The sequence below is a fragment of the Heteronotia binoei genome, chromosome 6 (genome assembly GCF_032191835.1).
Source record: "Heteronotia binoei isolate CCM8104 ecotype False Entrance Well chromosome 6, APGP_CSIRO_Hbin_v1, whole genome shotgun sequence".
In the NCBI taxonomy this organism is placed as follows: domain Eukaryota; kingdom Metazoa; phylum Chordata; class Lepidosauria; order Squamata; family Gekkonidae; genus Heteronotia; species Heteronotia binoei.
In genome coordinates, this window is record NC_083228.1 from 136459565 (window position 1) to 136486569 (window position 27005).

Here is a 27005-nt window from a genome sequence, read left to right on the forward strand (position 1 = left end):
CCCCAGCCGTGACAGAGGGCATCCGTCTGGCTTCCAGCAAAATCAGTGCCATAGATGCTCCGTAACTCAAATCTAAACCGGAGCTACAGGCATTCTTGGGGTTTCTGAACTTTTATCATTCCTTCCTGCCCATTAAAGCTTCATTCGGGGAACCACTTCACTGTCTCCTCGACAAGAAAGCTCCTGTGGGTCTGGGGTCAGAAGCAAGCCTCCTTATTGTGGGTCATCAAAGACCTCCTGATCTCCAACAAGGTCCTGGCGCACTTTGATGAATCACTGCTGGTTGTCCTCTCCTGCAATGCATCTCCATATGGCGTTGGCACTGTCCTCGGCCATCGCCGTCTGGATGGCAGGGAGGTGCCAGTGGGTTATTACTTCCACCCCCTGACCTCGGCCGAGTGCAACTATGCAGAAATTGATAAAGAAGCGCTGGGCATTGTTGTGGGAGTAAAAAAGTTCCATAACTGCCTCTGTGGGTGGCTATTCACCATTGCCATGGACCACAAGCCCCTGCTTGGCCTACTTGATTATGTCCGGCAGACATCCCAGATGCTACCTCCCCAGGTCCTGCGCGGGTCCATTTTTCTCATGGGCTACCAATACAGCACATAAGCACAGGCTGGGAAAGGCGATGGGGCACACCGATGCCCTCAGTCACCAGCCGTGGCAAGACCAAGACCTAGATCCAGTGCCAGCCCACCCCATCCTACTCATCAAGGATCTCCCTGACCAACCTTTGTAACCCGCAGTCATCACCTGCTACTCGGGTAAGGACCACATCCTCTCCCGCTTCGTTGGCTGGGTGAGGAGGGGGTGGCCCACCAGCTGGGTGGACCCAGAATTTACAGCTTTTTCCTCGTGCCAGGAGGAATTCTCTTCCCACAAGGGATGCCTACTCTAGGGAAGCTGGGTGGTTGTTCCCAAACGTTTGCACCATCAAGTTTTGGAAGCCCTGCATGAGGCACACTCAGGCATCATGAGAATGAAAGTGCTCACCCGCAGCTATGTGTGGTGACCAGGAATGGACAGTGAAATTGAGGCCTGGGTCAAGCGATGCCAGGCCTGCCAGGAAACCCGATCAGAACCACCCTGCGCCCCCGCGCAACATTGGGAGTCCACCCACAACTCCTGGTGCCGGCTACACTTGTACTTTGCGGGCCCATTCCAGGGGCAAATATTCTTCATTTTGGTGGACTCATACACCAAGTGGTTGGAGGTAGTCCTGGTCACTTCCACCTCCTCCCGAGTGGCAATCCAAGCACTCCAAAAGATTTTCTGCACCCACGGCATCCCAGACACGGTAGCCACTGTCAACAGAACAGCCTTCACATCGGAAGAGTTCCAAGAGTTTCTGGGTCGTTACCTCATCAGGCACATCCGCTCTGCCGCGTTCCACCCAGCCATCAATGGACAAGTGGAACAGATGGTGCACACCACTTAGGAGTATCTCCAGGGACTGATTTCACGGGGACTGGGACCACCGCCTAGTTGCATTCCTTTTTGGCCACCAGGTAACTCCAAGCACAACAACGGGTCACAGCCCAGCAGAGCTCCTCATGGGTCACTGCCTCAATACCTGACTGGACCTGGATAGAGCCCCCGAACTGCAGCTGTCACCAGAGTGCCAGGATGCGCCACAAGGGTTTTTCCCGAGAGACCCCGTATACGCCTGGAACTTCAGCAGTGGCCCCACCTGGATCCCTGCCTGAGTCATCCGAGTCACAGGCCCTGTTTCATACGAGGTATCTACCGATGGGGGCCAAGTCCTGTACAGACATGTGGATCAATTCTGCCGCTGCATGCTTCCTGCTGAACCAGACTTTATACCAGACACCTCGAAGCAACCCCAGTCAGCACTGCTGCAGGAGCCAGAGGGAGTTAGCAGCCAGTCAGACTGCCAGGAGCTGGAGAAACCCTGCAGGGTGCTTCCACCATCCCTGACTCTTGACCACTCCGCAGCGACAGCCTTCCACTAGTACAGCGCCAGCAACCGTGACAAGGGAACCTGACTCCTCGGTTGCGCCAGGTGTGCTTCATCGTTCTAACCAGGAGTGACGGAAACCAGCACATCTTAAAGGCTATGTTTGTTTGGTGCTGGGGAACTTTTTGGGGAAGGGGGGGAGGAGTGTTATGTATTGAGACTGGAATTTGGCCTTAGGGTCAAGCAGGGACGTGGCTGAGCTTGAGGCTCTATAACAATAACCATCTGTATTCTGGAGGGAGGCCAGCAGGGGTCGTTAGGCCAGCCGTGAACCTATGGTTGTGTGTGATGGGTTTTTGGGTGGGGTTATTTGCATGCATATAAGCAGGGCCTTTGACCCTGCAAGCCAGTCCAGTTCTACTTTGCTATGCTGAATCATTGAATAAAGAGCTGAATTCACTATCTCCTGAGCATCCTCATGCTCTGAACCTAGTACATTATATTATCACACATTAAGTGCAACTGAACAGTCTTATAGTGCATTCACAATACAGTAAATGAGAGCCGCTTTGGTGTAGTGGTAAAGTGCATGGACTCTTATCCGGGAGAAGCAGGTTTGATTCCCCAGTCCTCCACTTCCAGCTACTGGAATGGCCTTGGGTCAGCTACAGCTCTCGTAGGAGTTGTCCTCAAAAGCGTAGCTTCTGTGAGAGCTCTCTCAGCCCCACCTACCTCACAGGGTGTCTGTTGTGGTGGTGGTGGGGAGGTAAAGGAGACTGACTACTCTGTGACTCTGAGATTCAGAGTATAAGGGGGGATATAAATCCAATATCATCGTCTTCTTAAATAATGCATTTTACATCCGGATTTTTACTGTGTAAGAATAGCAAAAATCTAGATGTAAAATGCATTAATGGTGAATGCCCCATTAAATGAACTCACCATATGTTTTAGGTCTTGATTATATATTTTAAAGCTTTAAAAATCTTTATGTTTAGAATTAACAGCTGGGAACTCCCATTAGTTCATCTTTGTATATTCTGAATGCCCCCTATGATGGACAGCCCTTAAAACAGGCTTCAAAATGCTGTACTATCAGAGTATCAGGAGGGGAAGAGTTTAAATTGCCTCAAGAATGGAGAGCTTTGAGTGATAGGCTACTCCAAGCTCTCTGATGGGCCAACTCCAGCTAATGCAGTGGAGGTTGTCACACCGCTCATCAACTTTCTTCTGATCTTCTTGATTTTTCTCCTCCTCTTTATTTGTTTATTTTTTTCTTGTTTTAGGCTTTGGATGGTGCCAAGTTTTATGCCTTATTCATCTGTAGGTTATGAACATTGGCAAGAATTATTAAAATCACAACACTTTACTTGCTACAGGACAATTCTTCACAGGAAATTGTATTTGTATAGCATATTCGTTTGTTTAGATCAACTGGTTACTATTATGCACAAATGCTTATGTCCCACCTGTAGTTTATGTTATTTTAATGATTTTAATTACCTTGTAAATGAGTTCAATCATAAATAAACTTCTTATATAAGAGGGGATATAACAATGGTTCAGAGGTGCTGAGTTCAGAAAGTGGATACTTACTTCCTCTATCTGCAGTAGATAGTAGTCGATGAAATCCCGTGGATCATTCCCTGCAAGTTTCGTCTTATGCATTTCTATCTCTTTCCTTGCTTGTGCAAAGATAACATCTGCTGCGGCATACACCCCCTTGTATGGCCCTTTGATATGTTTCATGAGCCATGGGGCCGCTTCATAGAGCTGCAGGGGGAAAAAACGTAAATTCTGCACTTCAGTCAACAGGCTGAGCAGCCCCTTCAGCAGGGCTTTTTTTTTGTTAACAAAGCCCAGCAGGAACTCATTTGCATATTAAGTCTCACCCCTGACATTATCATTGTTTCACACAAGGCTTTTTTGTAGAAAAAGCCCAGCAGGAACTCACTTACATATTAGGCCACACCCCCTGATTGCAAACCAGTTGGAACTGCATTCCTGTGCGTTCCTGCTGAAAAAAAAGCCCTGCCCTTCAGCGTCAGGTTCTTGACAGGAAGCACAGTAATTCTTAGTGAATGAAGGACTGTTCCTGGGTCAAGATTTGGATGACAGGGAGGAGACGAGTGAATGGTATCCTAAATTTTTGATAGTTCTCAGTTTCCAAAACACAGCTAGAGGAAGTCGTTGGTTTTAGTAGCTAATTAGCAGGACTGCATTGCTTAGTTCTCAGTTGGAGGAAGAAGGTATCCTTGACTGATGGGTGATTTCTCACATCAAAACAGGAGGCAGGGACAAATCACAGCTTTCTTTGAGCACTGGTGGGAGGCGCTCTCCTCTGCCATTGGCAGTTCCTTTCCTGCCTTCTGTGGGGAGTGAGGTGATATTTGGAAACTTTGCAGTGCTTGTAGGGCAGCTTTCCCCTCAGCTTCCTACTTTTTGCAGTGCTCTCTTTCCTTCACTCACCTTGTTGAAGATTGTTCTGGGGGTAAAAATCCTCTCTCAAGTTGTGCTGTCAACTGAGACAATGGCCGAGAGAAGATCATCTTTCTTTGAGAACTGTAATGTTTTATTTGTTATTTATTCTAATTTTAGTTGTTTGTAAATTATAATTTTGTTGTTAACTCCCCTGAGCCTGGCTATTAGGAAGGGTGATTTAAATAAATTAATTAATCTACACCAGAATGTGAAACCACAGGGTACTTGCTTCCAGCTCTGAGGTTTGCCATTATACAGTTTTGTCACCAAGTCCATGGAAACATGAGAAAGCACTGGACCATACCAACAATCAACTTAATCCAATGTAGGACAACTGCCATTGGCACAGGATAGCAGAGTGAGTCATCCCCCCACTCAATTGTGAGACCCCCCGTATCCTTAGGCTTGGGAATTTTGATGGAGACTGTGGCCCAAGATCTGGCCACTGGAGTCACTGCAATATTCTAGAGCAGGGGTGTCAAACATGCAGTCTGGGGGCCGTTTCAGGCCCCCAGAGGGCTCCTGTCAAACCCCCAAGCAACTGGCTGTCAACTGCTCCCTTCTCCCTATATCTTGCTTCCTTTGCATAATAGCTTGCTTTGCAAGGCTTGCTCAATTGCACAGCAGTGGTATTGAGCCAAGCCTTTCTTCCTTCTATTGGCTGAGGCTCCTCCCCCTCCTGGTTCCCTAGGGAAGGAAGGAAAGAGCCAGAGTTTCCTTTGTCCGGTCCCCTGGATCCCATGGAAGAGATACAAAGAAAACACCTTTAAGACCAACAAGTGCTAATGTTTTAAGCATGTTTTAAGTTTTTTTTTTAAATCTTTTATTATTATTATTATTATTATTATTATTATTATTATTATTATTATTATTATTAATTTTTATTTATATCCCGCCCTCCCCGCCTAGGCAGGCTCAGGGCGGCTAACAAACATTCAATAAAACATGTTATAAATACAGTAATTAAAATACATTAAGTGCATTAAACATATAGACACATTAAAATTATAAAACAGCATAAAATTTTTTTAAAACAACACTAGTCCAGCATCTATAATCTATAATATATCTATTCTATAGTTTAACAGCAGCAGAGGTGTTCCGGGCGCAGCTCCTCTGTGTTCTTTTAAAGTTTCAATCTCTGCTTCCAAATTTTAAATAGGTACACACATGACCCAGCTCGACATTGCTCGACCCAACCCAACATGGCCCTGCCCAACAAGATCTCATTTATGTCATATCTGGCCCTCATAACAAATGAGTTCGACACCCCTGATCTAGAGAGGAAAAACACCTTAAGACAGGCCATCCATCCATCCATCCATCCATCCATCCATCCAGCCAGCCAGCCAGCCAGCCAGCCAGCCAGCCAGCCAGCCATCTGTTGAAGAGGCTCAAGAATCCTGCACAATTCAGCCATCTAGAGGTCATAAGTGGCAACAACCCAATCCCTGCACAGCCAGCTGAGAAGAGCGAAGCTATCCAGCTTCACCAGACTGAGGATCCAGGAGGGGAATGCAGTTATTGCAAGGGGTCAGGAATTCACACGTGTTCTAAGCACTGTCATTTTGAACTTTTGATCAATGGTTATGTACAACTACTATCACATTGGGAGAGAGTGTGTGTCTGTGTGTTATGTTGTAAAAGATTCCTTATACTCAAAAAAGGCTGTGAACCTTTGGTATAGTGTATGCATGCAATCTATATCGGTTTATATTAGACTTTTGATATTTTGAATGAAAGTTCTTCATTGCACTTTAGTGATTTGATCACAAATGTTCTTGCCTTTGTTTGCTAGGTTTGGAATTGCAACTTGCTCCCTCAGATTTGACCAATATTTCCCCAAGCATTTACTGCAGCATCTCTTAAGGACAGACTGGGTGCGATCAGATGGGCAGGTTGTCATGGCAGGATCTCGCCTTTTTAAAAATCTGTTTCATTTTGCACTGCTTTGTGTCGATCACTTGGCAGCCTCTAAGCCGGCATCAAAGCCGCATGGGCCCGTGGTTGGTCATGCACATCACTCATCTGCTGCAACCATGGCCCTGGGTCTGGGTTTGGTGTTTTTCCCCCAAATTCCCACTGTGTATGCACAGGGGCAGACAAGCGCTCCTGGCCCAGTTCTATGGGGGCTCTGAAGTGCACGGGGTTGTAGGAAAAAAAAGAACACGCTGGAAACCGAGTGGAATGATCACCCTGCTCAAGTGTTTATGAACCAACAGTTCCTTCTGCTCTTGTCAAGTAGTAGGTGATATGAAGGAAAGACCTCTGCTATCTCACACCAGAAGGTAGTATTCCCTGTCAGTTGCTAGACAGTGACAGGAACACCAAACTGGTCGCCAAATCTCTGCCTAGCATGTTTCTCTTCAGTAAATACTGTATGATTCTTTTAGTCATTGCTCAAGATCATCTGCTCAAAGGAGTTCTGAAAAGGAAAGCAAGTAAGAAAGACCTCTCCGCCTGTGACCCTGGAGAGCTGATGCCTGTCAGAGTAAACAGTACTGACTTGGAGAGACCAACGGCCTGATTGAACAAAAGGCTGTTTCATGTATAATACCGTTCTCCCAGCATTAGTTTACCATCCATGCAGTGAGATGCCCTAATCTCTCCCCAATACAACCGCAAAGCAAAAGACTACTCACAAGATGAAAGAAGGTACCTCCAAAATGTACACCATAATTCAGGGCATGCATCAGCTTGACAAATTCTTCATCATCAAGAGAATACTGATGTCCAAAAACCAGAGCACAGATCACATTGGAGACTGAAGAAAAGAAGTGTACTGAAGGCTCAAAAGGCTGCCCTGAAAACCAAGAGATATGCAAAACATTGACAATTGTTTTAATTCTCTTGTTAATATAGAGAATGAAATTTGTTAAGACAAGAAACAGCTGAATATGAGATTATCTCTTTTGATTCCACCCCCCCCCCTTTGGTGAGACAGATGTAGGCTAATTTTGATGCTTTCTGTAAGTTACCATTAATTACTCAGAGGGAAAAGGTAGTGGTTTTTGTAAAGCTATCTGAGAAATATGAGATCTCACTGAACAGTGTAAATCTTCTAAATATCTTGGGATACATTTAATTAAAAACTGAGTTGGAGAATTCATTACAATTTCATAGACTATTCAGCACATTATGAGATTTTTTAAAAATTCCCAAAGGAGGTCAGCCAGTAGATCCTACCCTTAAAATTTATGTGAGGAAAGTACCTGCACAACTTTGTTACTGGGATCTGAGCTTTGAGGTAACTGTAATAATAGGAAGATTATTTTTTTAAGAACATAACATAAGAGAAGCCATGTTGGATCAGGCCAATGGCCATCCAGTCCAACACTCTGTATCACACAGTGGCCATTTTTTTTTTTTAATATATATACACACACACACACACAAACATATATATATACACACTGTGGCTAATAGCCACTGATGGACCTCTGCTCCATATTTTTATCTAACCCCCTCTTGAAGCTGGTTATGCCTGTAGCTGCCACCACCTCCTGAATGAATTCCACATGTTAATCACCCTTTGGGTGAAGAAGTACCTCCTTTTATCCGTTCTAACCCGACTGCTCAGCAATTTCATTGAATGTCCACGAGTTCTTGTATTAGGGTGGCCATAATATCTGCAGGCCAGCCAGGGACACCTTGAGGAGGGAAGGAATGTGTGTGTGCGCGCGCGGAGCGCGTGTGCCGCCGGAAACAGGAAGTGACGTCACTTCTGGTGACGTCAATTCCGGTGATGTCATGCCACCGCCGGAAACAGGAAGTGACATCACTTCCTGTGACATCATTTCCCCCGCCACCTGCCGGAAACAGGAAGTGACATCACTTCCTGTGACATCATTCCCCCACGTGCCACCTGCCGGAAACAGGAAGTGATGTCACTTCCTGTGACATCATTTCCCCCAAATGACATCATTTCCCCCAAATGCCACTGCTGGAAACAGGAAGTGACTTCACAGCACTTCCTGTGACGTCCCCAAAAATCCCCCAAATATCACCGCCGGAAACACCAAGATTATTTATAGAGAGGGAAAGGGGGAAATAAAGTTAAATAAAACTCTTTTTTTACTTTTTTCAAAGTGAGAAGACTAGAGAGAACGGGTTCCACGCTGAGAAGCCAGTCAGATTCCAGTGAGATTCCAGCGAGACTGTGCTGCATAATGCAGCCTATTTATTTTGTCCTGTTTGCTCTGTTGGCTCTATCTGCGCCACCTTCATCACTTTCGGGGTGTGGATCCCCCAGTGGGGTGGTCTCCCGACTCCCTCCGCCAGCTGTTTCCGATAGCCCCGTGCCCCCTCTTTCATTTGCGGCATCTCCCGTACGGGTGCCACCCTCCCGCCGGGAGATGCCGCAAAATGAGCCCCCTTGAGGCTTATGGCGGCAGGGCTCGGGGGAAGCGAGCTAGACTGCTGTTCTTTTGAGGGGTTATAGAGTGTTTCGAGCCCGTCCCTGTGGCATTGGTCCCATCGTTGTGGGACCCAGGGGGCTGGCGCAGCAGCCCGCCGAAGCAGCCTGTCACTAATAACACAGGTCGAGATGCAGGACAGGAACCCGGAAGTGACCTTCCCCGCCCGCGCGCGCGGCCCACCGGCTCCCCGCCGGCTAAACCGGGACTTCTAATGGTCCCGGTATAGCCAGCCCGGAAGGCGGGAATTGGGGGCCAGAACCGGGACTTTCCCGGGTGACTGGGACGGTCTGGCCACCCTATCTTGTATTGTGAGAAAGGGAGAAAATTACTTCTTTCTCTACCTTTTCCATCCCATGCATAATCTTGTAAACCTCTATCATGTCATCCTGCAGTCGACATTTCTCCAAGCTAAAGAGCCCCAAGCATTTAAACCTTTTTTCATAGGGAAAGTGTTCCAAATCTTTAATCATTCTAGTTGCCCTTTTCTGCACTTTTTCCAATGCTATAATATCCTTTTTGAGGTGCGGTGACCAGAAATGCACACAGTATTCCAAATGAGAGAGGAACTCATTGGCATATTAGGCCACACCACCTGCCATCTAGCCAGCCTGAACTGCGCTCCTGTGTGTTCATGCTAAAAAAAAAAGCCCTAGTTACAGACCACACTGAAGAATTTTACACTTTGGGATCCTCTGTAGGGAGAAATTGCTTCAAGGGCTCTCTTTGCTTTAAGAAGTCTTAAAGCAGCAAGTCCCTTGGAAGACCCATCTTCTACAGTGTAGACAAATGGAGAGACTGTGCACAGGGAATGGAATGGTGCCTCAGAGGGTCTGCTTACCATGTTGGTGGCTTCTCTAGTACGGTTCCTACAGTTCTAATTCCCTTGACCCCTCGGGGTATGGCTCAGAGGTTCAGCAGCTGTGATCGGTTGTGCTGGGGCATTGCCTGGATACTACGGTCAAGTGGCTGTGGGAGAACAGGCAGAAACTGAATCCAGGCAAGATGGAGATAGCACTGGTTGGAAATGTGGAGGTCAGGGAAGGGATTGCTTTGTCCACATGAGATCGTGTAGCCCTGAAACTGACCCATAGTTAAGAGCTTAGGGGTTTTTACTGAATCTGACAGCGTTGTGAAATGATCACAATAGATAAGGTATATGTGTGTTCACTTGCTCTTGGTGCAAAGTCTGGATCCCCTCCTGGATTCCATCAGTCTGACCACACTGACTGACCCATGCTTCTGTGACTTCAAGGCTGGGTTATTGCAGTGGGGATGCCCTGAAAATTATCTGGAGGCTTCATTTGGTACAGAATATGACTGCTTGTTTATTGGTGCAAACCCAGAAGTGGGAGCATAATGCTCCCATTATGAAGCAGCTTCATTTAAGAGGTTGGTATTGGCTTTAGAAGGCTTATTCGGCTTTCGAGCTGCCTACTTGAGGGACCTTGTGCAATGTCTCTGGTCCTCTTCTCCTATTGAAGCTTTCAATTAGATCCATTTTTCCAACCATCATCCAGATGTGCTTTTTTATAACAATGGCTTCCTGCGCTTTGTGACAATTTGGTGGTGGTGGGGGGATTTGAGGAAGGCCTTTCTTTGTCCAGTTCTGCATGCAGTGTAAGACTTTTAACATTTTCCTTTGACAAGCACAAGACTTGGTGGTAGATACAGGGGCTAATTGCTGATTATTATGATCCTTTTGATGTTAATGTCTTGTTGGTATCTGTGGCTTTTGTAAGCTGTCTTAAGTTACTGTTTCAGGGGAGAAAGGCAGCATGTGATGCTTTATGACATAAAAATCAGCCCCTAGAAATTGCATCTCTTTGATTTCAGGTTTCTCCCTGAGGGTTCCTGATGAATGTAGTTGACTACAAATCACTCTTGGCTTATAGGACTTCCATTCTTTCCTTGAATCCACTCCTCTCATGCTTGCAATACAGAAATTAGTTAAGAACATAGGTTGTTTGGTTTGTTCTGCTGCCAGGATACAATTCCACATTAGTCACATCTTGGACAGCCATTTCCCAATAGTGTCAAAATCTGATATTTTCCTAGCAGGAATCATTCATCTTTTGGGGCTCTCATCTAACACTTATGGTCAGGTGAACAATGACTTACTTTCTTTGAAACAAGACTCTCTTTTAAATTTTAACGCTGCATATAAAGGATGATCCAATTTAGATTCCTTACAGTATTAAAAAGTCCCATATTGCTGTCCCATAGTCCTAGTTTTGGATGGTACTAGCAGGGTTACCTTGACAGACTGTGATTTGTTCTTTTGACCCACAGTAATCAATGGAAGAAGCAGGAAGCTTGCCAGTCCTCTAGGATCCTCCAGTTTTGCGGGCTTCTCCTCACTGTGAGCCAGTCGGCCAGTGGGAGAAAGCCCTACCCCAACAGTCACCATGTGCCTTAAAATCTCAGCAAGTGTAGAAGAAGCTTGCAAACTGCTTGTGTTCTGAACTGTGTGTGTGCCTTAAAATCTCAGCAGGACAAAAGCTGCATGGGTGGTGTTAGCAGGCATATCCAGATGGCTCTTTTTGGTGACTGCGTGAAGCATGTGAGAAACGAAAAGAAGCAAGCACAGTTCCTCTGATTGTTTTGCATTCATTTCAGAAGTTGTGTGTATAGTAAAATGGATAGTACAGATTTAACTAGAACCAGATTATGAGATGGAGAAAAACTCCACCCCCCAGGCTGCTCTCCTTTCATATTCCTGTGTTAGACTGAAGAAGCTTGTTGAAATACAACAGATAGTTACATTCAGCAACTGCTGTGAGTAAAGCGATCTATACCATTTGCCTCAGTAAGTTCACAAAAGTGTGGGCTTGCAAACTATGTTTATTTTGGCTGCTTTGTGTGTGTGTCCCTTAATAAAGCCATTCTTGAAATTGCTTCCAAAGCCTGACAAGGGGAACTGCACTGCTGTATATTTATTTAGGCAATGGAAAAGCCTCCAGGCTCCACCCCCAAAGGTATCTCCAGAGTCAGACATGGTAAGAACCAGACAAGCTGTTTTGTGGCTTGAGAGAGTCAGGCCATACTAAATACTCAGGGTGTCTAAAGAAGAATTCCGGAACAGTAGTCGTAGCACAGCAAAAAGAAACTGTCCTAACATACTTTAAAAACTAACTTTAAAAACTGGTGTTGGGGGGCAGGCAACAGTAAGATGGCTACTGGAGTTCTGGCCCTGTTGGCGGGCCTCCTGATGGATCCTGGGTTTTGGCCACTGTGTAACATAGAGTGTAGGACTGGATGGGCCATTACCTGATCTAACATGGCTTCTCTTATGTTCTCATGTTCAAACAGTTTGGAACACCTTGAAAAGGCAGCACTAAACTAGTTTACATATCCAAGAAGAAATGTAGCAGAAGACAGTATTCATAAAAGATTTCTGCAGAGCAGGACATGTTATCCCAGTACCAGTACAACATACCGTTTTCACGTGCAAAAGTCTCCGCAAGTTGAAGGGCCAGATCTTCTATTTGTCTCTGCAGAACCTTCTTTCCCAACCCTAGCTTCCGCAACGTAACTAATCCAAACTTCCTATGCTGCTCCCAGATGTGACCATTAGATGCTACGATACCTGAGGCCGTAAAAAGCAATGAGACACTATACCTTGTAGAAATTCATGTTAACAATCATTTAAGTCGTCAGCCTAGGAACCGTGAACTCTCATGTTATTCATATCTAAGCATTCAAGCGCTACCTTCTGTGTAAGAATGAAGATTCTGATAATGCTGGGCTGTGGCACGTGTTTCAGAATTCAGAGTATGACATTGTGAGGAATGTATGGTGGGAAATCTCAGGATGCTGTTTGTCATCTAAAGAGACAGCTGGGAGATGGCAGTGTGAACTTCCAGCTTTGGAAATCCCTTGGAGAGGGGTCAGGACAACTCTCATGACCCTTCCTCCCAACGGAGTGGGAAACTTGTCACTTCATCCCTGGGGTACAGCAAGAAGTTGCAGGGGAGGGGGCAGAATGCTAACTTTCAACTGAAAGCCATACAACATCACTTATGTGTTCAGTGTGTACTCACCTACTTAAATCCTGAAAACAAACACTGGACTCATACAGCCAGCTAGATGACTCTCTATTGTCATATCCAGTGCCCTTTTGTCATTACACCTCTACTGTTCTTGCCTCTCCTTCATTTATTCTCGTACCACCTGGTGTAACATCCAAATCATAAGAGGCAGAGCTTTTTTTGTATAAAAAACCCAGCAGGAACTCATCTGCATATTAGGAGACACCCCCTGACATTAACATTGTTTTTGCACAGGGCTTTTTTTTTGTAGAAAAAGCCCAGCAGGAACTTATTTGCATATTAGGCCACACACTCTGATGCCAAGGCAGCTGTTCCCACTCAAAAAAAAAGCCCTGGTAAGATGTCATAGTTCCACTGTACTCTGTATTGGTCAGGCTGCACCTGGAATATTGTGTGCAGTTCTGGAGGCCTCACTTCAAGAAGGATGTTGGCAGAATGGAGTGGGTACAGAGGAGAGCGAGGAGGATGATCAGGGGCCTGGAGATGAAGCCCTATGAAGAAAGGCTGAGGGAGTTGGGAATGTTCAGTCTGGAGAAGAGGTTGAGGCGGGAGGGATATGATTGTTCTTTTGAAGTATTTGTAGGGCTGTCATTTAGAGGAAAGCAGGGAGCTGTTCCTGTTGGCAGCACAGGAGAGGACTCCCAATAATGGGGTTTAAATTAAGGGCAGGAAGGTACTGGATGGATATAAGGAAAAACTTTGTTACAGTCAGAGTTGTACAAGAGTGGAATCAGCTATCCAGGGAGGTGGTGAGCTCCCCCTCACTGGCAGTCTTGAAGCAGTGGCTGGACAAACACTTGTCAGGGATGCTCTAGAGCAGGGGTGCAAAACATGTGGCCCGTGGGATGAATCCAGTCTGCACAGGACTCAAATCTGGCCCTCAAGCATCTTCCTTCTGCTTACTTTTCAGGGCTGTTGCTGCAGCTCCACCATCACTTGCATATTTCCCAGCTTCCTCAGTGTCTTTTTGTTTTCAGTTTCCTGCCTCTTGCCTCCCTCCCTCTCTCCCCCCCTCTGCCTCTCTTTCCCTTCCCCCCTTCACACACACATACACAGAGGTCCACGGCTGCTTCCTGTTTCATGCAGGAGAGATATGAAGACAAGCTCCCCCCTCCCCTCATAGACATACACAGAACTTCTGCTTCTTCCTTGGGGCTGCTCCTGTTTTGGGAAGGAAGACTGAGTGAAGGAAGAGAGAAAGAGCAACCTTAGTTGGAGTCACATGGCAGGTTTAAGATAAACAATGTTGTATTCCAGGTAGAAGCTTTTATGTGCAAGTAGACGTCTTCTGAAAGAGGGTGGGAGGGTGAATGGATTCTTCTAACAAGCACAATGTACTCTTTTTGTGGGCTTATTTTGAAAAGTTGTCTTTAAAGAAGATTGGATTTCTCTGTTCCTATCTGGATTGGTCCTTATTCCTTGGAGAGTGATTTCAAATGCCAAATAATAACAGAACTCATTGGTAATGAGACAGGGAAACTAGCTCTCAGTTTAGTCCTGGAGTAGGGTTGCCAAGTCCAATTAAAGAAAAATCTGGGGACTTTGGGGGTGGAGCCAGGAGACTTTGGGGGTGGAGCCAGGAGACATTGGGGGTGGAGCCAAGAACAAGGATGTGACAAGCATAATTGAACTCCAAGGGAGTTCTGGCCATCACATTTAAAGGGACAGCACACCTTTTAAAATTCCTTTCTTCCATAGGAAATAATGAAGTATAGGGGCACCATCTTTTGGGGCTCATAGAATTGGACCCTCTGGTCCAATCGTTTTGAAACTTGGGGGGTATTTTGGGGAGAGGCACTAGATGTTATACTAAAAATTTGGTGCCTCTACCTCAAAAAATAGCCCCCCCAGAGCCCCCAATACCAACGGATGAATTCCCTATTATTCCCTATGGGAATCGTTCTCCATAGGGAATAATAGAATGCCCAGTAGACATTTCCCTCCCCCCCCCCACGCTTTCTAAAAGGGGGGAGGGCCTCCAAACCAGGGAATCCCCTGCCCCCTCCCTCACACACACACACACACACACACTTACCAGATCTTCTTCCGGAGAACTCTTGCTGTGAAAGTGAAAGCAAAAGAAAGGGCGGGGCTGTTCTCCCAAGCCTTTCCTGCTCCCTGCCCAGCCTTAAAGCGGCAGACATTTTACAAACGGCTCAGGAGCTCTATAATGAAGCCTACAGGTATGTTCTCCCCCCCTTCCACCCCCCACCCCCCGCTTCTCACTTCTTGAAGACCGGGAGATGAGGCTGCAAACCCAGGGGACTCCCGCCAGAGCGGGAGGGTTGGGAAGGCTATCCTGGAGGAGGCATTGTCTTGAGCTTCATTATCAAATGCAATTAATCAGTCTTTCTTTCTAATCTACCTTTGAAATTCCTTTGTAAGAGCACTACTACTCTTAGGTCAGCAACTGAATGTTGTGATTTCTAATGTCATATTATGTCCATTTATTCTTTGCATCCTCCTGAACGGAATCCTCCTGGATAGAACGGAGACCTAGTTTTCCTGTCTCATTACCAATGTGTAATGTACTGAGTGACGAGACGTGTTGAAGGCAACATGCTTTATTAGTGAGTACATCACAAGGCAAGGCAACGCCAGTCAGAGTATACAATATTGAGTTTGATAGATCAATGATCAGACCCAGTAAGTAGTAGCTTCACCTCCATTAACAGAACAGCTATTTAAGGCCTGTAGCAACTTTTGGTCTTTTGAGTGCTTCTCAAAACCCACTAGTTTCCCATGGACCATCCTTGGATCACAGAAATCTAAAGTCTCATTTTTAAAATTCATATTCAAAAGCTCATTGGGCAGAATGATACCATCCCTGTCCAGAAGGCACACCATTTTCTGACAGTCCAATCCATTGCTGCAACTCATAAGAACATAAGAGAAGCCATGTTGGCTCAGGCCAATGGCCCATCCAGTCCAACACTCTGTGGCACACAGTGGCCAAAACCCCAGGTGCCATCAAGAGGTCCATCAGTGGGGCCAGGACTGTGCTATGACTGTGCTATGGAACAAATGTTCACGGAACCGACCAGGGGAGAGGCAATCCTGGACTTGTTTCTAAGTACTGCCCAAGATCTGGTGAGAGGAGGGCTGGCGCACGGGAGTAGGCCAAGTAGGCAGCCACCTAGGGTGCCACCTTTCCCACGCCCGTTGTCTTCTGGACTTTGCTGAGGCCTCCTGAGGCTCAAGAGACCTCAGCAAAGTTAGGGGGCATGGCAGCAATCATGCTCCAAGCCCGGCTCAGAGAGTGCGTGCTGCCTTCTGGACTTCAAGAAGGCTCCGGAGACCTCGTCAAAGTTGGGGGTGTGGCAGTGAGTGCACTCTGAGCCCAGCCCTGAGCATACACACTGCCTTCCAGACTTCAGCGAGACCTCCCAAGGCTTGGGAGACCTTGCCAGAGTCGGGGTGTGTGGTAGTGAGCATGCTCAGAGCCGGGCTCAGAGGAAGTGCGCTGCTTTCCGGAGTTCAAAAGGACTCCGGAGGCTTGGGAGACCTTAGCTAAGTGGGGGGGGGGGGGAGGTGTGTAGCAGCTAGCATGCAGAGACCGGCTCTGAGAGCATGCACTGCCTTCTGGACATCACCGAGGGCTTCCAAGGCTCAGGAGACTTTGTCAAAGTCAGGGGGCATGGTAGCTCTGAGCACATGCGCTGTCTTCTGGACTTTACTGAGGCTTCCCAAGGCTGCCTTTGTAGATATTGACTCCCTTCAGTCACCACGGCTAGTAGCCATTGACTAACTTCACGATGCTCTAGCTCCGGTATTTAATAGCTGTGAGGGTCAACAGGCTGGAGCAAGGAGGGGCAAGGGGGTTCATAAGTGACCTGGAACTAGGGGAGAATAGTGAAGTGGCCAAGTTGGCAAGATGTCACAGAATTATTCAGGATGGTGAAAACCGAGGCTGATTGTGAAGAGCTCCAGGGTGAGCGGGTGACAATGTGGCGAATGAAGCTCAGTCTTGGTAAATGCAAGGTGATGCACCTTGGGCCAAAAAATCCCAGCTTCAGGAATAGGCAAATCAGGTCTGATTTTGCTGAGACTGAGAGTGAAGAAGATCTTGGGGTCATAGTAGATAGTTCAATGAAAGCATCAACCCAGTGAAAAAGGCAAATGCTATGTTAGGGATTGTTAGGAAAGGGATTGAAAATGAAATGGCCAATACTATAATGTCCCTATATGGATCTATGGTGTGGCCTTATTTGGAACACTGTATACAGTTCTGGTCACTGTATCCCATAAAGGATATTGCAGAGCTGGAAAAAGTACAGAGGGCAACCAAGATGATTTGGGAATTGGAGCACTTTCCCTATGAAGAAAGGCTGAAGAGTTTGGGATTTTTTGGTTCAGAAAAGAGTTGACTAAGAGGGTGGGACATGATAGAGGTTTATAAACTTATGCATGGGGTGGAGACAGTTGACAGAATAATTTATTCCTCCCCCCAAATACTAGAACTTGAGACAATGCAATCAAGCCAATGGGCAGTAGATTCAGGATGGACAAAAGGAAATATTTATTTGCCAGTAAGTGAATAAAATGTGGAATTCACTGCCAGAGGATGCAATGATCTCTACAGAAATAAAGAGCTTTAAAAGGAGCTTAGAGAGATTCATGGAGGACAGGTCTATCAATGGCTGCTTTCCATGGTGACTAACTTCCACATTCAGAGGCACTGAACCTGTGAATCCCAGAGCCAGGAGGCAGCCTCAGGGGAAGGCCTCAGGCTCTATGCCCTGTTGTTGGCCCTCCAGGGGGAACTGGCTGACTGCTGTGTGAGACAGGATGCTGGACTGGATGGACCACTGGTCTGAAAATGGCTCCTCCATGTGGAATAGAAAGGAGGATGGCTTTTAGCTCCTTGTCCCTCCTCACTTGAGCCCCCTCCCTACCTCATGTAGCTATTTGTCTACACACCGGTCCTGGGACCTCCAGACTGATCTCACAGGGGTAAAACAAAAAACCTAGACTGATGCAGAGGAATGCAATAGAACTGTACCTTCCACATACTGAGTGAGGAGATACTATCTGCTGCTGGATAGAGAAACTTCCAACTATCTGAAACTTCTATTGTTTTTCTTAAACCCCGCCCCACCCAGCTCTTCTTTAATATTACTTTATTATTTCTCTGGAATGAAATTGAAAAGTTTTTAAATTGGAACTTACCCTTGTCTCCTACCACATCTCTATAGAATGGGGTGATCGATCTCCCAGAGAATTCTTCTGAATGCTTTATTAGTACTTCTTTTATACTTTCATATCCAGACACTACTATTACAGGCACACTATCTTCCCATACCGAGTAAATGGTTCCATATTCCTTTGCTAACTGCAGTTTGGGTAGAAACAGATAAATGTTGCATTTTTTTTTCAGATTTAACATATGGAAGTCAGTGTTCTGCACCTCGGCTGACCTACATTGCTTAGGTTGTTTCCACATGGAGTTTTTACACTGCACCTCTCCCTCCCCCCCCCCCAAAAAAAACCACACCCACACCCACACAAACAAACTGCAGTGCTTGGGATTTTGCCCAACATAGTCATATAGTTGTCAACCTTCTGTGTTTTCCTTGGCTCGTCTCCATACCTTCTCAAACCCACTTTGGCTTGATCCTTGCTCATTCTCAGAGTAGGTTTCATTCTATTGAGCCTGGGAAGGCATGGATTTTTATTCCCCCCCAAAGTGCAGTGCCATTTCCTCCCTATTTTCCCCACATGCCTCTCATTAACCCACAGTGGTCACTGTTGAGCTAGCACCGTAGCAATTAATCTACTACTGAGTTTTAAAAAATGCACAAATGTCAAGACCCCAAGCCTTGGTTCCCTTGAGTCACTACCTCTTCGACAAGTGAGCCATGCTCAGACTCATGGATGCTCAAGATTATGTGCACAAAAGGAACTAGAGGTTTGTAAAATGTATAACAGTTTTATGCATTACTTTAAAAAAACAAGATAACTTTAGGCAACACAGTCTCTGCAGTCTGGTAGAAAGAAAACAACAACAGCTAACCTTCTATCTAATACTTCATTAGATGGCACATAGAATAGAATATAACAGTCCAAGCTAGAGGATTAAGCATTCACTATGCAGCAGTCCAACTCGGTGAAGCAGGAAATAGGCAGAGCCCTCTCTCGGCTTGACTTCGCGAACGAAGATTTAAGAAGGGTGCAGTAGTCCACGTCTGCTGTAGGCTCGCTGGTGGCTGACAAGACCAATGTGGGACAGGCAGATCCGGCCACAGTGGCTGCAGGGAAAAGTCTGATTTGGGGTTGGTGCTGTAGCAGTGCAATTTTTCCTCAATCTCCTTTTGTCCTCAAGACCAGCTATGCGTCCATTCTCAAAGGAAGAGACAGCCTGGTGGATGGTGTGCCTCCATGCTTTGCGATCTGAGGCTAGGTCAGACCACTGGTGATGGTTGATGTGACAGGTGCCAAGGGATTTCTTCAAGGAGTCCTTGTACCTCTTCTTTGGTGCCCCTCTATTTCGATGGCCGGAAAGTTCGCCATACAGAGCAATCTTGGGAAGGCGGTGGTTTTCCATCCTAGAAATATGTCCTGCCCAGCGCAGCTGCGTCTTCAACAGCAGTGCCTCGATGCTTGTAACCTCCGCCCTTTTGAGGACTTCAGTGTTGGTCACAAAGTCACTCCAGTGGATGTTGAGGATGGTGCGAAGGCAGCGCTGATGAAAGCGCTCAAGGAGTCGCAGGTGATGACGGTATAAAACCCACGATTCGGAGCCGTAGATTAGGGTTGTCATCACAACCGCTTTGTTTTTCCATTGTCTTGGTGTGAGCCTTTAGTCGCCTCAGGTTGAACAGGCTGCCATCGGTGCGATAGCGGATGTAGACACCATCGTCATCATCTAGATCTACTGCGGCTCTTTGAAGCATCATGCTAAAGAAAATCGTAAAGAGAGTTGGCGCGAGAACGCAGCCTTGCTTTACACCTGTGCCTATTGGGAAGCACTCCGAGAGGTCGTTGCAATGTCTGACTTGGCCTCGCTGGTCTTCATGTAGCTGGATGATCATGCTGAGGAACCTTGGGGGACATCCTAAACGTTCCAAGATTTGCCACAGGCCTTTCCTGCTAACGGTATCAAAAGCTTTGGTAAGGTCGACAAAAGTCACATATAGACCCTTGTTCTGTTCCCTGCATTTCTCTTGGAGCTGCCTGAGAACTAATACCATGTCGGTGGTGCTCCTGTTAGCTCTGAAGCCACACTGGCTCTCTGGGAGGAGTTCTTCTGCAATGGTGGGCACCAGTCTGTTCAGGAGTTAGACAGAGCCACAGCCCGGTCAAATCATGAAGTTAGCATAACTTTCCTTTTGCCTATGGCTTAATTATAGTCTTTGGGCATTTGGGTTGCGTTCACCATTTGTATAAATAGAGAGTTCCCCAAAAAGACCAACACAACCACTTTTAACTTTAAAAGGGGTAACTTCTCTGAGTGAGGAGGCAACTGAAAGGAAAGGTAAAACCCTTGGGGAAGCTTGGAGGCTATTTAAAATTACGATCCTAGAGGCTCGGATAAAATATATACCGCAAGTCAGGAAAGGCACAGATAGGTATAGAAAAAAGGCCTGCATGGTTAACAAACAAAGTAATGGAAACTGTAAAAGGTAAGAAGGATTCCTTTAAGCCACGGGTGTCAAACATGCGGTTCGGGGGCCGAAATACCAAGAAAGTTACAGAGAGAATTAGTAGGCACATTTATGAACAAAAATTGTTGAGGAAGACTCAGCATGGGTTCTGTAAGAGACGATCTTGTCTCATTAACCTGTTAGAGTTCTTTGAGGGGGTGAAGAAGCATGTGGACAAAGAGGACTCAACAGATGTTGAGTCGCCCTGAGCCATTCGTGGGAAGGGCGGGATATAAATCCCGAATAAATAAATAAATAAATAAATGAATAAAAATGTTGTTTACCTTGACTTCCACAAAACTTTTGATAAAGCTCCTAATCAAAGGCTCTTAAGTAAGCTGAAGAGTCATGGGGTTAATGGACAACTCCTCTTGTGGATCAAAAACTGGGTAATTAATAGAAAACAGAGAGTGAGTATAAATGGGCAATTTTCGGAGTGGAGGGTGGTAAATAGTGGGGTGCCACAGGGGTGCTCTATACTGGGTCCGATGCTTTTTAACTTGTTCATTAATGATTTGGAGTTGGGAGTAAACAGTGAAATGGCTAAGTTTGCAGATGGCACTAAATTGTTCAGGGTGGTGAGAACCCGAGAAGATTGTGAGGCACTCCAAAGGGATCTGTTGAGGCTGGGTGAGTGGGCGTAAACATGGCAAATGAGGTTCAACGGGGCCAAGTACAAGGTAATAAACCTTGGGTCCAAAAATCCTAACTATAAATACAAATTGATGGGATGAGAACTGGCGGAGACTGACCAAGAGAAAGATCTTGGGTCATGGTAGATAACTCACTGAACATGTTAAGATAGTGTGCAACTGCAATAAAAAAGGCCAACACTATGCTGGGAATTATTAGGAAGGGAATTGAAAACAAATCAGCCAGTATCATAATGCCCCTGTATAAATCAATAGTGTGGCCTCATTTGGAGTACTGTGTACAATTCTGTTCACCACACCTCAAAAAAGATATTATAGCACTGCAAAAAAAGTGCAGAAAAGAGCAACTAGAATGATTATAGGGTTGGAACACTTTCCCAATGAAAAAGGGTTAAAGCACTTGTGGCTCGTTAGCTTGGAGAAACGTTGACTGAGGGCTGACATGATAGAAGTTTACAATAGTATGCATTATATGTGAAGGAGGTATATACTTGTGAGGAAATATGTGAATCTGAGCATGGCAGCTCAGTTGACAGTCTCTGGGTAGAAATAAAAGGAGTAAGAAATAACAGTGATATTATTGTGGGGGTCTGCTATAGACCACCAAGTCAGGCAGAGGACTTGGATGAGATACTTCTACAGCAGATTGCAAAGTTCTCCAAGAGAAGGAATACAGTGATCATGGGAGATTTCAATTACCCGGACATCTGTTGGAAGTCCAACTCTGCTAAAAATGAAGTCAAATAGATTCCTGACTTGTCTTGCTGACAACTTCTTTTTCCAGAAAGTGAAGAAGGAAACAAGGGGATCTGTTATCTTGGATTTGATTCTCACCAACAAGGAAGAATTGATGGAAGAAGTGGAAATAGCGGGCACCCTGGGCAATAGTGACCATATGATTTTGGAATTTACAGTCTTAGGGAAGGGGAAAGCTATACGTAGTCAGACATATAGGTTGAACATCAGAAAGGCAAACTTTGATAAAGTTAGAACTATGCTGGGTAAAATCCTATGGTCAGAAATACTTAGGAGGAAGCGGGTTCAGGAGGGGTGAGAGTTTCTTAAAAGTGAAATACTGAAAGCTCAATCACAGATGATTCCTATGAGAACAAAAAATGGAAAAAGCCTAAAGAAGCTGAAGTGGCTCCACAAACAGCTCTCTAAAGAGTTGAGAAATAAAAAAGACTCCTTTAGGAATTGGAAGGAGGGTCTTATAACCAAGGATGAATATAAACAAATCACCAGTGGTTGTAGAGAAAAAGTTAGGAAAGCTAAAGTTCCGTATGAGCTTAGGCTGGCCAAAGATGCTAAAAACAACAAAAAAGTGTTCTTTTCTTATGTTCAGAGTAAGAAAATGAGCAAGGACATGGTAGGCGCACTGCGAGGGCAAGAAAGTGAAACTGTAACAGGTAATGAAGAGAGGGCGGAACTGCTCAATTCCTACTTTTCCTCAGTCTTCTCTTCTGAGGGAAATGGTGCTCAACATGGCAAAAACAGAACATATAAGGAGGGTATGAAGTTCCAACCTAGGATCAGCATAGGGGGTAGTACATAAACACCTAGTTTCTTTAAATGAAAGTAAGTCCTCAGGGCCAGATGAATTGCATCCAAGGGTTCTAAAAGAGCTTGAGGATGTAATTTCTGAGCCTCTGGCTATTAATTTTGAGAATTCTTGGAGAACAGGAGAGGTGCCGGAGGATTGGATGCAGGCAAATGTTGTCCCCATCTTCAAGAAGGGGAAAAAAGAGGATCCGGATAACTACCGACGCATCACCTTGACGTCTATACCTGGAAAAGTTTTAGAACAAATCATCAAACAGTTGGTCCTGGAACATTTAGAAAGAATGGATGTGATTACTAAGAGCCAGCATGGGTTTCTCAAGAACAAATTATGTCAGACTAACCTGATTTCTTTTTTTGAGAAAGTGACTACCTTGCTGGATCGGGGGAATGCTGTAGACATCATTTATCTTAATTTCAGTAAGGCTTTTGATAAGGTTCCACATACTATCCTTGTTCACAAAATGTGGTTTGGATCCTGTTACTGTTAGGTGGATCTGTAACTAGTTGACAGGTCGCACTCAAAGAGTGCCTGTGAATGGTTCCTCATCCTCTTGGAGAGGAGTGACAAGTGGAGTGCCTCAAGGATCTGTCCTGGGCCCTCTTTTGTTCAACATCTTTATCAATGATTTGGATGAAGGAATAGAGGGAATGCTTATTAAATTTGCCGATGATACTAAATTGGGAGGGGTTGCAAACACAGAAGAAGACAAAAACAGGATACCGGCTGGAAAACTGGGCTAAAACCAATAAATGTAAATTTCTGCATTTAGGTAGGAAAAATCCAATGCATGGTTATAGGATGGGGGAGACTTGTCTTAGCAGTACTATGTGCGAAAAGGATCTGGGGGTCTTAGTGGATCATACCCTGAACATGAGTCAACAGTGTGGTGCTGTGGCTAAAATTGCAAATGCAGTTTTGGGCTGTATCAACAGAAGTACAGTGTCCAGATCACGTGATGTGATTTTATCGCTTTACTTTGCTCTGGTAAGACCTCACCTGGAGTATTGTGTCCAGTTTTGGGCACCACATTTTAAGAAGGATATAGACAAGCTGGAATGGGTCCAGAAGAGGGCGATGAAGATGGTGAGAGGTCTGGAGACCAAGTCCTATGAGGAAAGGTTGAAGGAGCTGCGGATGTTTAGCCTGGAGAGGAGATGATATGATCACCATCTTCAAGTACTTAAAGGGGTGTCATCTAGAGGATGGTGTGGAATTGTTTTCTGTGGCCCCGGAAGGTAGGACCAGAACCAATGGGTTGAAATGAAATCAAAAGAATTTCCAGCTCAACATTAAGAAGAACTTTTTGACCGTTAGAGCGGTTCCTCAGTGGAACAGGCTTCCTTAGGAGGTGGTTGGCTCTCCTTCCTTGGATGTTTTCAAACAGTGGCTAGATGGCCATCTGAAAGCAATGAAGATCCTGTGAATTTTGGGGGAGGTTTTTGTGAGTTTTCTGCATTGTGCAGGGGGTTGGACTAGATGACCCTGGAGGTCCCTTCCAACTCTATGATTCTATTATTTATTTTGACATATTTATTGCTTCTACTTGTTGCTCTCCTTTAATTAAATCCATACAGCTGTTGACCCTATACATTTAACTTGTCATTCCTGTTTTGTCTCTGCATATCTTAAAATATCTTCATCATGTGGGCATATGTGAACAAGATGAAATGTAACAAGGATAAATGCCAAGTTCTACCTCTGAGTAACAAAAATGAGGAATACACATACTGGATGGGGATATCCTTTTGGGTAGCAGCATGTGTGAACAAGATCTTGGCATATGAGTGGACTGTAAGTTGAACATGAGCAGCCACTGTGATGCAGCAACAAAAAAGGTTATTGCAGGTTTGGGTGTGTTGTGTATGTTGACTCAAGTGAGAACTGAATTGGGTGTTCCTGTCCAGGCATATCAACAATTCCCGGTGGATGCCGCCACAGCTGAGGCGCAAACATAGGGTCGCTTTTAAGGTTAAGTGCCACCAGTTTGGGGTCAGCGTAGCTCCGGGGATTTTCCAGAACTTTATGGATTTTCTTTTGAAAGTTATCCCTGGGGTCCAGCCGTTTTTAACAATGTCCTGATCATCACAGCCACTTATGAGTTCGCCTCCCACCTCCATGCAATGCTCCAGCATATTGACTCTGCGGGGCTGAAAATGAAAAAGGAGAAATGCCTCCTGGGGTTCCCAAAGATAGACTTCCTGGGGTACTTGGTGGACGTGAACGGTATCCATCGCTCGAGGGAAAAGGCTGAGGCCTTATGCTAACTAATAAGGTGGAGTTATAGGCTTTCTTAGGCCTCCTCAACTTCTACCATGCCTTCCTACCCTAAAAGGCAGCGGTAGTGGAGCCCCTCCACTGAGCCACCTGGTGGGAAGGGCGGGATATAAATCTCAAATAAAAAATAAATAAATAAAAAAATTACTGGACAAGAGGCCCTTTGGGTTTGGGGCTGCTGGCAGGCCGCCGCTTTCCAAGTGGTGAAGGACCTCCTCATGTCCAACAGTTTGCTGTCACATTTTGACGAGTGGCTGCCTGTTGTCTTGGCATGCGAAGCATCTCTGTATGGTGTGAGGCGGTCCTAGCCCACATGCTGCCAGATGGCCACAAAGTCCTGGTGGCCTACTATTCGATGACTCTATGAAAACCAGAGCGCAACTATCCAAATAGACAAGGAGGGTTTGGCCATTGTAGCAGGGGTAAAGAATTTTCATGATTATCTGTACAGCCAGCCCTTCCCTATACTAACAGACCACAAGCCCCTCTTAGGCCTGTTCGCCCCCAACCACCAAACGTCCCAGATGCTGTCTAACAGGGTTTTAAGATGTTCCAGTTTCCTCGTGGGGTGCCAGTATGACCTCCAGTACTACCCAGGGAAAGCGATGGGCCACACAGACTCCTTGAGCTGGATACCGCTGCCATCCGGGGTCCCGGATCCGGCCCCAGCATACCAGATTATGCTGCTAGAATCCCTTCCGAACCACCCAGTGGATACGAAGGACATCGGTCGCAGTTCAGCCAGGAACAAAATCTTTTCCAGAGTTTTGAACTGGGTGTGGAGGGGACAGCCCACGGAGTTTGCAGCATTCATGTCTCACCGGGATGAATTGTCGGTGCATAAGGGCTGCTTGTTGTAGAGGAGTAGGGTGGTGGTGCCCCTGGCCCTGCAACAGAGAGTCCTCACCACACTGCATGATAGCCACCCGGGGATTGTGTGGATGAAGGCCCTAGACCACAGCTATGTTTAGTGGCCCAAGATCGACGATGCCATTGAGTCTTGGGTTGCGAGGTGCCAATCATGCTGAGACCCAGCTGCCCCGAGCACTGGCACAGCAGTGGGAGTCCACACACAACCCGTGGTCCCACCTTCACCTGGACTTTGCAGGGCCCTTCCAGGGACAGATACTTTCCCTCATAGTGGACTCCCACTCTAAGTGGCTCGAGGTAGTCCCGGTGGCATCCACCTCATCCCAGGCCCCCATTGCTGCCCTGCACAACGTTTTTGCAACCCACAGGTTGCCGGACACCCTAGTCTCAGACAAAGGGACAGTCTTCACATCAGGGGAGTTCCAGGACTTCTGTGCCCAGAACTTGATCCAGCACATCAGGTCAGCCCCCTTCCATGCGGCCACAAACGGCCAAGCAGAAAGAATGATGCGTCCACCAAAGAGTCACTCTGCCACATCATCCAAGAGGACTGGGAGGCCCACCTCGCAGAGTACCTACTAGCCCAGCATACTATCCCCAGCACAGCCACTAGCTGTAGTCCGGCTTAACTCCTCATAGGCCAGCGATTGTTGATGCTCCTAGACCACATGCACCCAGATCAAGCCCCAGATCTGCAAGAGGTGCTTGATATGGTCTGAGCACTCAGGGGGGCTGATATGGGGAACTTGGTGAATGCAAAGAACTTTGGGGTGGGCCAGCATAGATTCCAGCCCGAGTATGAGGTTACCACTGAGGGCGGGTTCAATGCAGCGGAACATCATCCAGTTGCGGTCATGTGAGGCACCTGGGGATGAGATCGAGGGCAACATCAGCCCGCAGGACCCGTCTGCTGCCTTGGCTCCTACAGCCACTGAACCGGCAACAGCAGAGGATCTGACCCCCGGCCTTCCATCAGAGCCGGAAGCCTCTGTGGACTCTGAATCACCGGCCGAAATTCCCGCAACTCTGCCCCCCTCCCCACTCACTATGCCCAGAACTGTGGCTGCGCCGCCACCCACTCCTGCACACAGGGGGTCGACATGGGAGCACCGCAAGCCTGCTTACTTGAAGG

At 46.3% G+C, this 27005-nt stretch overlaps 1 protein-coding gene across 1 annotated transcript in view; it reads right to left on the minus strand.

The window, feature by feature from the left end:
* LOC132574365 (cytochrome P450 2J5-like) overlaps nucleotides 1-27005 on the minus strand; it is a 62250-nt gene that overhangs the window by 24416 nt on the left and 10829 nt on the right. The window contains exons 2-6 of the mRNA XM_060242728.1: nucleotides 18039-18201; nucleotides 12257-12406; nucleotides 7045-7205; nucleotides 3518-3694; nucleotides 3292-3294 (exon numbers count right to left, since the gene is read on the minus strand). Coding sequence (XP_060098711.1) covers nucleotides 3292-3294; nucleotides 3518-3694; nucleotides 7045-7205; nucleotides 12257-12406; nucleotides 18039-18201 — 654 coding nt within the window. The remainder of the gene's footprint in view (nucleotides 1-3291; nucleotides 3295-3517; nucleotides 3695-7044; nucleotides 7206-12256; nucleotides 12407-18038; nucleotides 18202-27005) is intronic.